General features: G+C 43.0%; 1 protein-coding gene across 1 annotated transcript in view; it reads right to left on the bottom strand.

The window, feature by feature from the left end:
* AR (androgen receptor) overlaps nucleotides 1-5,508 on the bottom strand; it is a 195,713-nt gene extending 190,205 nt beyond the window's left edge. Inside the window, 1 exon segment of the mRNA NM_001308584.1 lies at nucleotides 3,980-5,508. Within this exon segment, the coding sequence (NP_001295513.1) occupies nucleotides 3,980-5,508 (1,529 nt within the window).
* Nucleotides 5,509-15,770: the final 10,262 nt, after the last annotated feature.

The raw sequence follows: 15,770 nt of genomic DNA, 5'->3' as shown, positions 1-15,770 counted from the left end.
AAAGAAAATCAGGGACAGGCAGCACTTAAGGAAGCTGCAGACAAAGAGAAAATGGTGGAGGTAGTGGGTGGGGAGAGGTTTCCTTTTCCCTCTCCAACCAACCTCACAAAACTTGATTTTTATTTGCTCTCTATTTTTTCAGAATCATGATTTCAGGTCTGGTTATAAAATAAGCTCCTTCCTTACCACACTGAGCCAGTGTTCTGCTCCCTGCTTAGCAGAGTTCCGAATGAAACTGGTGGTCTTGATATCACCATAAATATCAATAATAGTAAAATTGCCCATGTCCCTAACTCCAACTCACATAATCCCACCAAGAGCAGACACAGTACAAGTAAGAGTCAGGAGACTAAAGACTTGTTTGGTTTAAATGCACATATGTATACCAGATAAGAAGATTACCACTGGGGTAAGGGTGGGGGAAACATTTTAAAAGAAAATCATATGTGCCAGCAAATTAAATATATTAATATCCAAGTTTACAGCTCAAAAAGAATGGAAGTCTCACGACATAAAATTAACACTGGCAAGAAAGCACCCTTAAGTGACCCTGCAACTGGACAGCTTTTTCAAAAATATCTCTCACTGATGTTAACCTTCGGCAGAGCTGAGATACTCTGTAGACAACTAAGAGAATTCTATCACTACATCTTGAACATATTTCTAAATGGGGTACCACCCTGTGTGACTATCTGGTGCTTGAGTTCTGATTACTGGTACCCAGAGAGATCTCACCAGTTATTTGCTGACTATGAAGAAAGGATGCTTCTTCCCAACATATTGACCCTTCTGAAGGTCTATAGACAGATAGCGTCATTCCCAAAGCAAAACTCAGATTTACCAAACAGACAAACTGCTCCTTGCAAAAAAAAAAAAAAAAAAGCTGCTTGATAACTGCAGGGATGAAAGTAGATAGAAAGGGGAATTAATAAAATGACCTCTTTTGAAATAACTAATGGAGAAAGGCAGGATTTGCCAGTTTTAAAGCATTACTAAAATTCTACCTATTATGAAGACCAGAACAAATTATCAACAGAAAAATTAAAACGTTCTTTTTGCATCTGGATAATTTATTTAAACCCCAACTTTAATTCCTACATAGGCTTCCCTTGGTTTCATCTCCAAGAACAAATATTTGTCATATTATTATGCTATTTGCTGGGATATAAAGGGCCTTACTTCTGTCAAGTGAGACAATGGTCAATTAACAAAGTTGTAGTCTTGTTTGATCTCTGAAAGAAGAAAACTTCATAAAATATTATCAGGGTTTCATACCAACCCTATCACTTTTTATTATTCCTTCCGCAGCTCAAACCACATGCTAAAATATATATATATATATGTATATATATATATATTTTAAAAAGGGACCATCTAAGACCGTTCTCCTCTTGACAGAAACATTGTAGATATATAAGAACACTGAATTATTCCAGAAGTTCACACACAATTGGAAAAGGGAGGAATCCAACATATTATTGAAAGTCTCTAGAATGTTGAGATTTTTAACTGAAAGATGGCATATAATGTATGTAATACAAAGAGAGTGGAAGCTCCAGCTTTGACTTAAGAAAAATTCCTTCCCTTCACCAAATTGTGCCCTATAAAATGTTAGAGAGAAAGAGAAAGTAAAAAAATATCAACTTTTAGATTGGGGCTGGTTGAATTATGATAAAATTGATAAATTTTCAAAAACCCAATTTGAGGATTTTCTATATCTTACAAATGAAAAATCTTTGTCAACTCACAAGACAGAAACACCAGTTTTACCTCTCACTAGACTCCTATAACCAATGCAGCAATCACAAACCAGGAGAGAATAAATAATCTTGTGCTTTCTTAGGTTACTACTGATTTCTCACGATTTGAGGTCATTAATTCATGCAGGTTTTAGAAATAGAGAAGTTTTTCCATGAAGATCTGAGATAAAATCACCTAGCTTACTGCACACCTGATGGGAAGAACTTTTTAAAAACTCTCTATAGCCACTTTCTGAAAATTTCAGGTTATGCCTTTGAAAACACACACGTTCCTTAACGTGGAATCATTCATATTCTCCCTGTTAATTGAGTTACTTACTTGGATGTTGTGGGAGGCATACAGAAAAGGGACGGTTCCAGTGACTAGGCAAGTCATGAAGCACCTTATACATTCCACCCCCTCCCCCGCCCCGCCAAAAACAAAACAAAACAAAACAAAACAAACAAACCGTTCACATCAAAAAGAAAGCTCTGCCGACAAGCAACAGCCTTGGGGCATTTGGGGGGGGGTAGGTAAATACTCTAGCAAGTGAATCTGTTCTTATAAAATGAAGACCTTTTGTCCCACAGTATGCCCACTTTGCAAAAAAATTTTTTAAAGACTGAGAATATAAATGAACCCTTTGAAAATCTTGTAAGCCAAACCTTAAAAACCTAAAAAATGCAAAGCCTGGTTAGAAGCTGTTTCTTCACTAGCCCAGGAAATAATATTTTATGAAACCCTATTCTCCTCTTTCTTTTCTAACATTGTGCTATCAATCTTCCAAGAACAGAAGCATCAGCGAAAGGAAGCAAGCTGTTGGTTTAAGTCTCCAAACAAACATGCTAAAGGCTAATAAACTGAAAATGTCACAGGTAAAGAAAATAGCTACAGAAACTCAGAACAAGACTCAAGTCCATAAGACATCAACACCCAGAAATTCTGAGGAGTTAGTTCCCCAGTTAATATTCCCTCCCTCACAGAGATAAACTAATATCTTAGTTTGCTCAGGAAAAAATCTTTAATTTTTTATAAAATTTAAAAAGCTTCTTGGTCTCCAAAAAGCTCAGTTGTAGTAAGGAAGAAACTGTAACAGGCAAGATGAAACTGACTGCCACTTTTTTCATAGCCTAATTAAAACTCTTGGGCAAGAGTAAGGCTCACAGATCCTTAACAGTTCTTACCCAATTTGTTATTATGTTTTAAAATGCAAGTATATCCTTAAAATGAAGGAATACAGTGAAGAATATTTCCCTTCACAAAAGCAGATTTCTGAGCAATAGCAGGAAATCCTTTTAAACTTTTCCCTCAACACTTTTGTAAGTCAGACTCAAGTCTGGTTAAATTGTTCATTAAAAGAACATTCTCTTCCTTATAGATCTGATGCAAACTCAAAGTATGAATTGTGGATTTTTTGTAATCCATACAGAAAATAAACACTTTACAAGAGAAATCCAACTCTTCCATCTAGTTCCAACATAGTCAAACTGTGAGGGTAAATCTTACCCATCGTTTATGAGGAAATTTGTCATTTGGTTTTCCCCTACCTTTGCCTGCTCTAATTGTGGCTGGTTGGAGTCTGTCTCCTGACCTCCAACCCTGGGGCAAGTCCTCCTTATTGCCAGCAAAGGGACTTCACCTCTTCTTCCCACACAGCGGGCCTTCCAACCCAGAGACCACCTTGTTCCCATAATCCCATTCTTCCTTTCATCTCTTTGGAGGAAGCGGGTTGAGAAAAGCTTGGGCCAGTCATTTTGCCTCTAACCTGCCAAGACAAGCTGGAGGGGCAAACCCTAACAGACCTTAAGAGGAGAAAGTGCCCACATTTCTTGTCTAGGGTCTCTGATTGGGGGAGGGGAGAGGAAAATTAGTGGAGGGCTTAAAAGGGTTTATTTCATAAAATGGCCCTTGGAACTGGATTTAAATTTGGAGCCGGCAGGACATGGAGTAACAAGTGTCAGGTGAGATTTTAGGAGGCTTAGTAGAGAGTTGTCAAGTCAAGGAATCTAGAAAGGCTTGCACCAGCATCCAGGACTCACAGCGGTGTGGGCTGGGGCACACAGTTGGGGTTCAGAGAGCAAAGGTCAATCTTTGGCAGGCCAAGAGTCCAGGGAAGGCTCCAGATTTAAAGAGGCCCTTTCTGTGAAACTCTGTTAAGCTCGCCCAGGAACAGAATGTTTGCGAGGGGAGGAGAGGGCTGACTCTAGGCTTAAAAACATTTTTAGGAGGAGAGACTTACCGCATGTCCCCATAAGGTCCAGAATAGTTCTCCATCCAGGGGCCCATTTCGCTTTTGACACAGCTGGGACTTGGATAGGGCACTCTGCTCACCACGCCGCCGGGATACCACACATCGGGTGGGGAGAAGTCACCTTCTTGGCTCGCCAGCCCCTGAGGTGGCCGAGTGTAGCCGTATGGGGCTGCAGCCCCTGCCTCGCCTGCACTGCCGCCCCCGCCTCCGCCACATACAGCTGGCCCATACAGCTGGCCTTCTTCGGCCGTGAAGAGAGTGTGCCAGGAAGAGGAGGCGGCGGCTGAGGGTGAGCCTGAGCCCGGTCCTGCTGCACCCCCGCCATGCAGGCTCGCCAGGTCCCCATAGCGGCACTGCGCTGCAGCGGCCGCCCAGGCGCTGCCGTAGTCCAGCGGGTTCTCCAGCTTAATGCGGGCATGCGGATGGGGAGGTGGTGGAGGGGGCGGCGGCCCGGCCAGGGCTAGCGGAAAGTTGTAGTAGTCGCGAGTCTGATAAGCTGCTACCTCGTCCAGTGCTCCAGACTTGTAGAGAGACAGGGTGGATGGCAGCTCAAGTGTTCCAGAGCCCCCTGCTTCGCCGCTGCCAGAGCAGCCCAGGCTGTCAGTGTCCAGACCTTTGGTGTAACCTGCCTTGAAAGGGGAATACTCAGCAGTCTCTTCAGTGCCCTTGCTCGGGCCATCATCCAGCAGAGAACCTTTGCATTCAGCCAAGGGGGCACAAGGAGTGGGACGCACCGCGGCTGGTGGACCTCCCAGGAGCGGGGCGTACATGCAATCCCCCCGAAGCTGCTCCCCAGGGCTCAGATGCTCCAATGCCTCCACACCCAAGCCCATGGACACCGACACTGCCTTACACAACTCCTTGGCGCTGTCCGAGATGGTCGAACTGCCTCCTAGGTAACTGTCCTTGGAAGAGACGGGAGCCCCAGTGGCCTCCCTCGCTCTCCCGCTGCTGCCTTCGGATACCGCCTCCTGCTGCTGCTGTTGCTGCTGTTGAAGAAGTTGCATGGTGCCAGCCTCGCTCAGGATGTCTTTAAGATCGGTGGAGCAGCTGCTTAAGCCGGGGAAAGTGGGGCCCAGCAGGGACAACGTGGATGGGGCAGCTGAGTCATCCTCATCCAGAGGTGCTGGCGGCGGCTGCTGCAGCCCCTTGCCGCCAGCCGAGGCAGCTCTGGGCTCTGGGACGCAGCCACTCTCCGGGTGACCCTCGGGGGCTGAGTGATGTTGTGAAGGCTGCTGTTCCTCTTCCAGGGCCAGGTAGCCTGTGGGGCCTCTGCTCTGGACTTGGGGAGAGCCATCCTCTCTCTGCTGCTGCTGTTGCTGCTGCCGCCGTGGACTGGTCTCCTGCTGCTGCTGCAAACGGGCGCCGGGAGGTGCTGCGCTCGAGGCCTCAGGGTGCCGGGGGAGCGGGTTCTGGATCACTTCGCATACACTCTGAAACAGGTTCTGGAAAGCTCCTCGATAGGTCTTGGACGGTGGCCGGGGGTAGACCCTCCCCAGCCCTAACTGCACTTCCATCCTGAAGCTTGGCTCAATCTTTCACCTAATTCCTTTATCCTGCTCCCCTTTTCTTGCTGAGAAGTGTTCAACAGGCTGCAGTGCGTAGTTCCTGCAGCTAGTTGCCCACCTGCGGGAAGCTCCTGGTAAGGAAACTTGCAGGAATAAGCTCTCCAAAGCGTTCTGACAGCCTCAAAGTATAGTGCAGAGGAAACACGCGCTGAACACGATCTTTCCTGGTAGGCTCACAATCTGTTCCTGAATACTTGTAGGGTAGAGGCAAAAGATGCTTCTTGAAGGTAGGGGGGACCCTCCGCCTTCTGAATTTGTTATCCACTGAAGCAGGTGCAAATAGGAGCCTGGTTAATTTCTCTTTGGTTTATTTTGGGCTTTGTTGTTGGGTTTCGTTTGTTTGGTTTTGGTTGGGGCTTTGTTATGTTTTGTCCCTTTTCTTTCTTTTTTATTTTTGCGGGGGGGTTGGCTACTGAAGTCCTGACTGCCTTTTCATCGTTTGATCTCTGGCCACACAAACTGGTGGGAAGGAGGAGCAGCGTGCAAGGGAGGTGGAAAGGGAGTAAGAGGAACCAGGGGGTCTGACTTGCGCGCCGCCTAACCAGCCAGATTCTGGCTGCAGCGCTGAAGCAGCTCCCAGGTCTCCTGGCACCCCAGAGCCGTCTTTGCAACGTGCAGCTAGCTCGCCCGCTCGCAGCCAAAGGGAGTTACCTCTCTGCAAACTCGGGCTGGCCGCGCGGGACTGACTGGAAGCGGGGGGCGGGGGAGGTTGAGGGGGCTGAGAGGAACAGACAGAGGCCGCAGCCGTAGAGGAGACCCTGGGGGGGGGCAGGGGGAGGGGAGGAGGACAAAGGCAGCCGTCAGTCCTACCCGGCACTTTCCTTCTTTCTTCCGAGTCTCTAGCAGCTTTTAAAAACTTCACCGAAGAAGAAAGGGCAGCTCCGGGGCGGCGACTTAGAAGCCGCCGCGGTGCAAGAGGCGTTGGCTGTCGCCAGAGCCCGCTGGGGTTGACGCGGTGCGTCCCTTAGGCTCCTGTCCCGCACGGAAGCAGCTAGCTCGTTCGCTTTCCCTCGGTCGCTGGCTCTGCCTCCAGGCTTGCTCCGGACCCTCCGGCGCTCGCAGCACACTGGCTCCCTGGGATCTCGGAGAGGGTGCTGGGAGGTGGAGAGCAAATGCAACAGTTTGCTAGTCGGGTCCCGCCCCCGCCGGGCCTGCCTCCTTGCCTTCCCACCTCCTTTCTTCCTCCCCTCCCCTTTCCTTTTCTCCCCTCCCCTGAACGCGCAGGAAAGCCGGGTGGCTTTGGAGAAACAAGTGCTGGCGCAGCGTGGGTGAGGGCAGAAAAGGATTGGTCTAGCCTAGGAGAACCCCAGCTCCCCGATTATCTCTTGCTTTTCTGGACCAGATTTTAAGCGACTGGGCTGACTCTTTAAGCTTTAATTTGGAGCTTTATTTTGAAGACAGGGCCACTGAGCTCTCAGAGGCCAGCATTTACCAGATTTGGTTCTGAAGTCCAATCTCAAAACAGACCCTGTGCACGTGTGGGGGCGGAGGGAGTGGGAAAGGGAGATAGAAGTATAGAGGAAATACGAGGAGGATCTCCTTCAGTGAGCGACTATGTTCAGGGCAGGCCCACCAAGAAGTGCAAATAGGAGGTCTCCTATAAACTGAGGAACTAGCTATGATGGCCAAGTCAGCCTGTACTTGTTGAAACCTTTCAGATTTCTCCATAGGGGTAGATTGGGCCTTGTGGGGTGGTATCAGTTGCTCTAGGAACCCTCTGCCTGGGAACCAAAGGTAATCTCTACCCTCTTCTCCTCCTTTTTTCCTGTCTAGAGTTACTTCTAAGCACACACTTCTCACTCATCCAGATATGCAAAGGAAAATCACTCAGAAGAGCAGGCAAACACCCGAACACTAGAAATACTTGTCATGTACACAGAGACCTCAATTTTGTCCAGGGTTTTGCAGACATTTACTTATATACAGGCACTTGCTTTTCCAAGTTGCCTTTTCATACTTTAAGCTTGCAAACTGCATTATTCAAGGAATGGAACCTGTATAAGACTGCTTTTCTTCCTTTTTATAGACAGCCAGAAGTGGAAGTTGATGTGGGCTATCACAATTGTTCTTTTATGGAAGAGGTCTCATCTTCTCTGGGTAAAGGTGGAGAGGCAAGTGGGAATCAAAGAGTAGAGAAAATGAAAGGATCGATCTATAGAGAAGGAGGTGTCCCTTGGTGTCAGCAGGGTCTCTGGGCCTTCCTAGCTTTTAAAATCCTTAGACTTCTGGATCTGGGCAGGTCTGTCTGTCCCAGAGAACTAGTGGAGTTTTTCACATGAGCCTATTCTGCTTTTTGCAGGTTTCTACAGAGTCTTGTTCACAGCCAAGCATCATGAGAATTTACTTACAGTGACCAAAGGAAGTAATATTAAAGACAGGGATAAGTGGGCATGATCTGCTCTATTTCCCAGATGAAGACAGTAAAGCAAGGACATAATTTGTTCTATGTTTCACTTTAGTAGGACCTAAACTAGTCTTTCATCTCACTGCTATTTGAGCTTGACTCATCAGTATCAAGGGAACTTGGAAAAGGGCTATAAATGAAACTTCTATAAATGAAGCCTGAGGAGCTTTTTATCTGAAGAAGTGAAAAATTGTCTTCTGGGACTTCAATGACTGAACATCCCAGATATACCCCCTTTGTTGTTAAAGAGTCTCACAAGATACTCTTATGGTTAAGGCACAGTCTTATTCTTAAAGATGTCCAGTTGTAACAGGGAAATTCTCAATTCTTTATTGTAATGGAAAATGGGAGTGTGTAACTGAAATGCACAGATACTTTGAAAACCTTACTTAAATAATAAACACAACCTTTAGTTCCATTAAAGCTTTTAACGAAGGTTGCTCAAAGTTAATAAAGTAAATTGGACTGGCAGGAAAGTGAAGTGTGAAAGTGAAAGTCGCTCAGTGGTATCTGACTCTTTGTGACCCCATGGACTATAGTCCATGGAATTCTCTAGGCCAGAATACTGGAATAGGTAGCCTTTCCCTTCTCCAGTGGATCTTTCAAACCCAAAGATCGAACCCAGGTCTGCCGCATTGCAGGCGAATTCTTTACCAGCTGAGCCACAAGGGAAGCCCAGGAATACCAGAGTGGGTAGTCTATCCCTTCTCCAGCGGATATTCCCAACCCAGGAATTGAACCAGGGTCTCTTGCATTGCAGGTGGATTCTTTACCAACTGAGCTATCTGGGAAGGAAAGTGGAATGGAAATAACGTAGGTCTCAAAGCCAGAAATTTGTCTTAAGATTGACAATGAATCTCTTCCTCTCAGTAAGCTTAATTTCTTGCTCTGTGAAATGGGATGGGGAGAAGGTAGATGCTGGATCTGACAGTCTTTCAAACACTGACAATTTAGAGTGCTGTGACTCACTTGAGTTTTCTTCTTATCTACATTCCATAGAGGGTGAGTATGGAAGGGGCTACTAGTGATAGTGAAAAACTCAGTGGACAGAAGTGAGGAAGGTAGTTATAAATAAAGAAGCCTGAAAAAAAAAATAAACTGAGAAATAATTCCTCAGAGTTGCCCATTGAATAAATGGCATTCTAACAGACATTCAAACCTAGGTCTGAAGAAATTCCAAAATTCATGTTGCTTTCACAGCACCAAAATTATCTCCAAAATTTTCTTATAAAATTCCAGCTAATAATACATACCTTTGAAAGGCTGATAATTAAAGATTATATGTATGTACAAATTTAAACAGGAAAGCATTGTATAAATCTGAAAGATCACCTCATTATGTTTTATTTTTAAAGGCAGTGCTACTTGATAGCTTGTTCCTTTTTAATACTGAATAATATTCCATTGTCTGGATGTACCACTGTTTATTTATCCATTCATTTACTGAATGACATCTTAGTTACTTCCAAGTTTTGGAAATTATGAATAAAGCTACTGTAAACATTGGGTGCAGGTTTTTGTGTGGATATACATTTTCAGTTTTTTGTTTTTTTTTTTTTGGATAAATACCAGAGAGCATAATTGCTGGATAATATAGTAAGAGTATATTTGGTTTTATAAGAAATCATCAAACTGTCTTCTAAGGTGGCTGTACCATTCTGCATTCCCACCAACAAAGGATGAGAATTCCTATTGCTCCTCATCTAGCATCCAGTGTTGTCAGTGTTCCATTGTTGGCCATTCTGGTAGTGGTATCTCATTTCTGTTTAAATTTGCATTTCCCTCATGTCTTATGATGTGTAACATCTTTTTTAAGTTAAGTTTTATTGAAGTATAGTTGCTTTTTGTTGTGTTAGTTTCCTCTGTACAGCAAAATGAATCAACCATACATACACCCTAACCTTAACCCTCCCTTTTGGACTTCCTTCTCATTCAGGTCACCACAGTGCATTAAGTAGAGTTCCCTGTGCTATTTTTTTCCTACAGTTATTTGCCTATCTGTCAAGATCTTTCAGAGAAGGCAATGGCACCCCCCTCCAGTACTTATGCCTGGAAAATCCCATGGATGTAGGAGCCTGGTAGGCTGCAGTCCATGGGGTCCCTAGAGTCAGACACAACTGAGTGACTTCACTTTCACTTTTCACTTTCATGCATTGGAGAAGGAAATGGCAACCCACTCCAGTGTTCTTGCCTGGAGAATCCCAGGGACGGAGAAGCCTGGTGGGCTGCTGTCTATGGGGTCGCACAGAGTTGGACACGACTGAAGTGACTTAGCAGCAGTAGCAGCAGCAGCAGCAAGATCTTTGGTCCATTTTTAATCCAGTTGTTTGTTTTCTTTGTTGAGTTTTATAGTTGTTTTTATATTTTGTATGTTGTTGTACTCAGTCAAGTCCGAATCTTTGTGACTCTATGGACTGTAACCCACCAGTCCATGGAGTTTTCCAGGCAAGAATACTGGAGCAGATTGCCATTTCCCACTTCAGGGGATCTTCTGATCCTGGAATAAAATCTGCATCTCTTGTGTTTCTTGCATTGGCAGGCGGATTCTTTTACCACTGTGCCACCTGGGAAGCACATATTTTGGATAACAGTCCTTTATTGATATATATTTTACAAATCTTTTCTCCCAGTGTTTGGCTTGTCCTCTCATTTTCTTGACATTGTCTTTCAAGAGCTGCTGCTGCTGCTAAGTCGCTTCAGTCGTGTCCGATTCTGTGCAACCCCACAGACGGCAGCCCACCAGGCTCCCCCATCCCTGAGATTCTCCAGGCAAGAACACTGGAGTGTGTTGCCATTTCCTTCCCCAATGCGTGAAAGTGAAGTTGCTCAGTCGAGACTGACTCTTAGCGACCCCATGGACTGCAGCCTACCAGGCTCTTACGTCCATGGGATTTCCCAAGCAAGAGTAGAGTACTGGAGTGGGTTGCCATTGCCTTCTCCCTTTCAAGAGCAGAACTTTTAATTTTTAATGAAGTCCAATTTATCAATTCTTTCTTTCATGGATTGTGCCTTTGGTGTTGTATGTAAAAAGGCATCACCACACACACAGTTATCTAGGTTTTCTCTTATGTTATTGTCTAGTGATTTTATAATTTTCATTTTACATTTAGGTGTGATCCATTTTGAGTAAATTTTTGTGAAGACTGTCTAGATTCATTTTTCACATGTAGATCACCATTGTTCTAGCACTGTTTATTGAAAAGACTATTTTCACTCCATTTTATTGCCTTTGCTCCTTTGTCACTGATCAGTTGACTACATTTATATGGGTCTATTTCTGGGCCTTCTATTACAGAGGGGTTTTCTAAAACAACCATATTAAAGATATTATTGACATACAAAATGGTGCACGTATTTAAAGTTATGTAAATTGATAACTTTTGTCATATATGCACTCATGAAATCACCATCTAATCATGATAGTGAAAATATTTATCACCTCTAAAATTTTTTGTGCCCCTTTTACTTCCTCACTCCACCCCTCTACACACTATCATTTTGGCAAGCAATTATTAGCATTTTGATTAGTTTTCATTTTCCAAAATTTCACATCAATGAAATTATCATCTTTTTTGTTTGGCATCTTTCACTCAGCATAATACCCTTGATTAGAGGAGGATATGGCAACCCACTCCAGCATTCTTGCCTGGAGAATCCCCACAGACAGAGGAGCCTGGCTGGCTACAGTGTGTGGGGTCACACAGAGTGGACACGACTGAGTGACTGAGAGACTGAGAATGCATGCATGTAATACCCTTGATATCCATCCAAGCTTTTATGTGTAACAGTAATTTGTTCTTCTTTATTGTTAAGTATTATCCCATTGTGTTGGATGTACCACAACTTGTTTACCCATTAGCTTGTTGATGAAACTGATGTTCTTTACAATTTTTGGATATAACAAATAAAGATTTTATGAACATACATACATACATCTTTGTATGGATGTATACTTTTTTCCCCCTTGTCTCTATATTTAGTAGTGGAATCACTATGTTCAATAGAGTAGGGATATATTTACCTTATTTAAAAAAAAAAAAAAACTGCTAGGCTGTTTTCCGAAGTGTTTGTGCTATTTTATGTTCTCACCAGCATTTCCTCCACATCCACACCAACACTCGGTATGGTCAGTTTTTTAAATTTAGCCTTCTAATTTGATATGTAAGCAATTCTCATTTAATTTGCATTTCTCCAATGAATAATAATGTAGAGAGTTTTTGATGTGCTTATTTGCCATTTGTATTTTTTATTGGGTAAAGACAGCTCAATTTTTTTTCTATATTTGGCTACTTGTATTTTATGAAGTTTTTAGAGTTATTTGTATATTCTAGATACAAGTTCATTATCAGAAATATGACTGATATTTCCAAAGAGAAATAATATTTTCTCTCAATTTATAGTTTGTCTTCATCATCTCATTCAATGTATCAATTTATTTATGGATTATGGTTTTGGTGTCAAATTTAAGATATTTTTTTCTAACCCAGCATCACAAGCTATGTTTTTAAAAGCCTGTGTTTTTTTTTTTCCTAGAAGTTGTATAGTTTTCAGTTTTATACTCAATATGATCCATTCTCAGTTGATTTTTGTATATGGATATCCAGTTATTTTTATATCAATGTCTTGTTGTTTCAGCCCCATTTGTTGAAAAGACTTTTTCTCCTTTTAATTGCCCTTAAACCTTTTTAATAATCAATTGTCAATATATGTCTCTGTAGAGAGTTGTTTTTAAGTTGGGTCTAATCATTCACTCACTTAAATTCTGTCTCTGGCTTTCCATTCCTCTTAGTATAAATGTCCAAATCTTTAACCAGATGCTATACGATCTGGTGTCTTGTAACCTCTCTGATTTTATCTCATACCACTTTTTCTCCTGTTTTCTGAGCCTTGCTCACACTGGCCTTTACTCAGAGTTCCTCAAAGGCCCAGTAGTTTCTTCATGCCTTTTCATATGCTGTTCCCTGTACCTGAAATGCTGGCTTATCTTTCTCCTTACTCATTTAGCTAATGCCTATGCATAGAGCATTTCCAGAAAGACATCCTAGACCTCTTGGGCTACCTCAAATTCTCCATTCATTTGCCTTTTTACATGTTTTAACAGTACCCAGTATTTATCTGTTAGAAGTTTTCTCACAAATTGTTTAGTCACCCAGTCATGTTCGACTTTTTGTGATCCTGTGGACTGCAGGAGGCCAGGCCTCCCTGTCCCTCACCATCTCCCGGAGTTTGCCCATGTTTATGTTCATTGCATCGGTGATGCTGTCCAGCTATCTCATCCTCTGACACCCTCTTCTCCTTCTGCCCTCGATCTTTCCCAGCATAAGAGACTTTTCCAATGAGTTATCTGTGTGCATTAGATGACCAAAATACTGGAGCTTCAGCTTTAGCATCAGTCTTTCCAGTGAATTTTCAGGGTCGATCTCCTTTAATATTGACTGGTTTGATCTCCTTGCCATCCAAGGGACTTTCAGGAGTCTTCCCCAGCACTGCAGTTCGAAAGCATCAATTCTTTGGCATTCTTCCTTCTTTATGGTCCAGCTCTCACAATTGCACGTGACCACTGGGAAGACCATAGCCTTGACTATACAGACCTTTGTTGGCAGAGTAATGTCTCTGCTTTTCAACACACTGTCTAGGTTTGTCATCACTTTCCTGCCAAGAAGCAATCACCTTCTCATTTCATGGCTGCAGTCACCAGCCACAATGACTTTGGAATGCAAAGAAGAGGAAATCTGTCACTACTTCCTCCTTTTCCCCTTCTATTTGCCATGTCACTACTTCCTCCTTTTCCCCTTCTATTTTCCATGCAATAATGGGGCTGGATGTTGTGATCTTAGTTTTATTAAATATTTACTCTTAAGCCAGCTCTTTCATTCTCCTCCTTCACCCTTGTCAAGAAACTCTTTAGTTCCTCTTCACTGCCATTAGAGTGGTATCATCCACTTACCTGAGGCTGTTGATGTTTCTCCCACCTATCTTGATTCTGGCTTGTAACCCACCCAACCCAGCAATTTCTCATGATGTGCTCAGTGTATAGGTTAAACAAACAGGGTGACAGCAAACAGCTATACTCCTTTCTCCATTTTGAACCAATCATTTGTTCCATACAGGTTCTAACTATTGCTTCTTGAACCTGCCTACAGGTTTCTCAGAAGAAAGGTAAGATGGTCTAGTTTTCCATCTCTCTAAGAGCTTTCTACTGGAGAAGGCAATGGCACCCCATTCCATTACTCTTGCTTGGAAAATCCCATGGATGTAGGAGCCTGGTAAGCTGCAGTCCATGGGGTCTCTAGAGTCGGACAAGACTGAGTGACTTCACTTTCACTTTTTACTTTCATACATTGGAGAAGGAAATGGCAACCCACTCCAGTATTCTTGCCGGGGGAATCCCAGGGATGGGGGAGCCTGGTGGGCTGCCGTCTATGGGGTCGCACAGAGTCGGACACAACTGAAGGGACTTAGCAGCAAGAGCCTTCCACAGTTTGTCATGATCTATATAGTCAAGGCTTTAGTGTAGTCAATGAAATAGAGATAGATGTTTTTCTGAAATTCCCTTGCTTTCACTATAATCCAGTGAATGTTGGCAATTTGATCTTTAGTTCTTTTTTAATCCTAGCTTGGACATCTGGAAGTTCTTGGTTTGCATAATGCTGAAATCTAGCATGTAAGATTTTAAGCGTGACCTTACTAGGCATGGGAGGTGAGTTCAATTGTCCTGTGATTGGCACATTCTTTGGTACTACCTTTTTGGGAACTGGGATGAGGATTGACCTTTTCTTGTCCTGTGATCACTGCTGAGTCTTCCAGATTTGTTGAAATAATAAATGTAAAATTTTAATGGCATCCTCCTTTAGAGATTTAAATAGTTTTGCTGCAATTTTATCACATCCATTAGCTTTATTAACAGCAGTGCTTCTCAAGGCCCACTTGACTTCACCCTCCAGAATGTCTGGTTCTGGGTGACTAACCACACCATCATAATAATCCCATTCATTAAGATCTTTTTTATGTAGTTCTTCTGAGTATTCTTTCTATCTCTTCTTGATCTCTTCAGCATCTACTAGGTCTCTACCATTTTTATCCTTTATTTTGCCCATCTTTGGGAGGAATTCTCCCTTGATGTTTCCAATTTTCCTAAAGAGATATCTAGTTTTTGCCCTTTTTTTTTTTCCTGTTATTAAGCACTGCTCATTCAAAAAGGCCTTGTCTCTTCTAGCTATTCTTTAAAACTCTGCATTTAATTAGATGTACTTTTCTCTCTCTCCCTCACTTTTTGCTTCTCTTCGTTATTCTGGTATTCATAAAGCCTCCTCAGATAACCACTCTGCCTTCTTGCTTTTCTTTTTCTCTGGGATTCTTTTTGTTCACCACTTCCTATACAATATTACAAACCTCTGTCCATAGTTCTTCAGGCAAATACAATTATATTAATTGTGCATTCAGTTGTTTAATATCTATTTTCCTCACTAGACTATAAGTTTGTTTCCTGATAGCAGGGACCTTGTTGATTCTGTCCATCATCCAATCCTTAGGACTCAATCTGGCATGGCACATAGTCATTACTTAATAAATATCTGTTGAATAAATGGATGGTATCTATTTCCGCTGAAATAGAATCCTATTTCCAAAGATAGCTTGGCTTTGGGGGTTTGCAGAAACCCTTGTGGTTTCAGCATACTTAGGCATGCAGTAAGCCTTTTCTCCACCTACAAGCAGAGAATCTCTCTAATTCATGCATTGAAGGGGTATTAAACATTTACTGCTTGACAAGCCCTGTGCTTGGGATTCCCTGATAAATGAGATACTG

Source organism: Ovis aries, chromosome X (genome assembly GCF_016772045.2).
Source record: "Ovis aries strain OAR_USU_Benz2616 breed Rambouillet chromosome X, ARS-UI_Ramb_v3.0, whole genome shotgun sequence".
Taxonomy (NCBI): Eukaryota; Metazoa; Chordata; class Mammalia; order Artiodactyla; family Bovidae; genus Ovis; species Ovis aries.
This window is presented reverse-complemented; position numbering and strand designations above follow the sequence as displayed.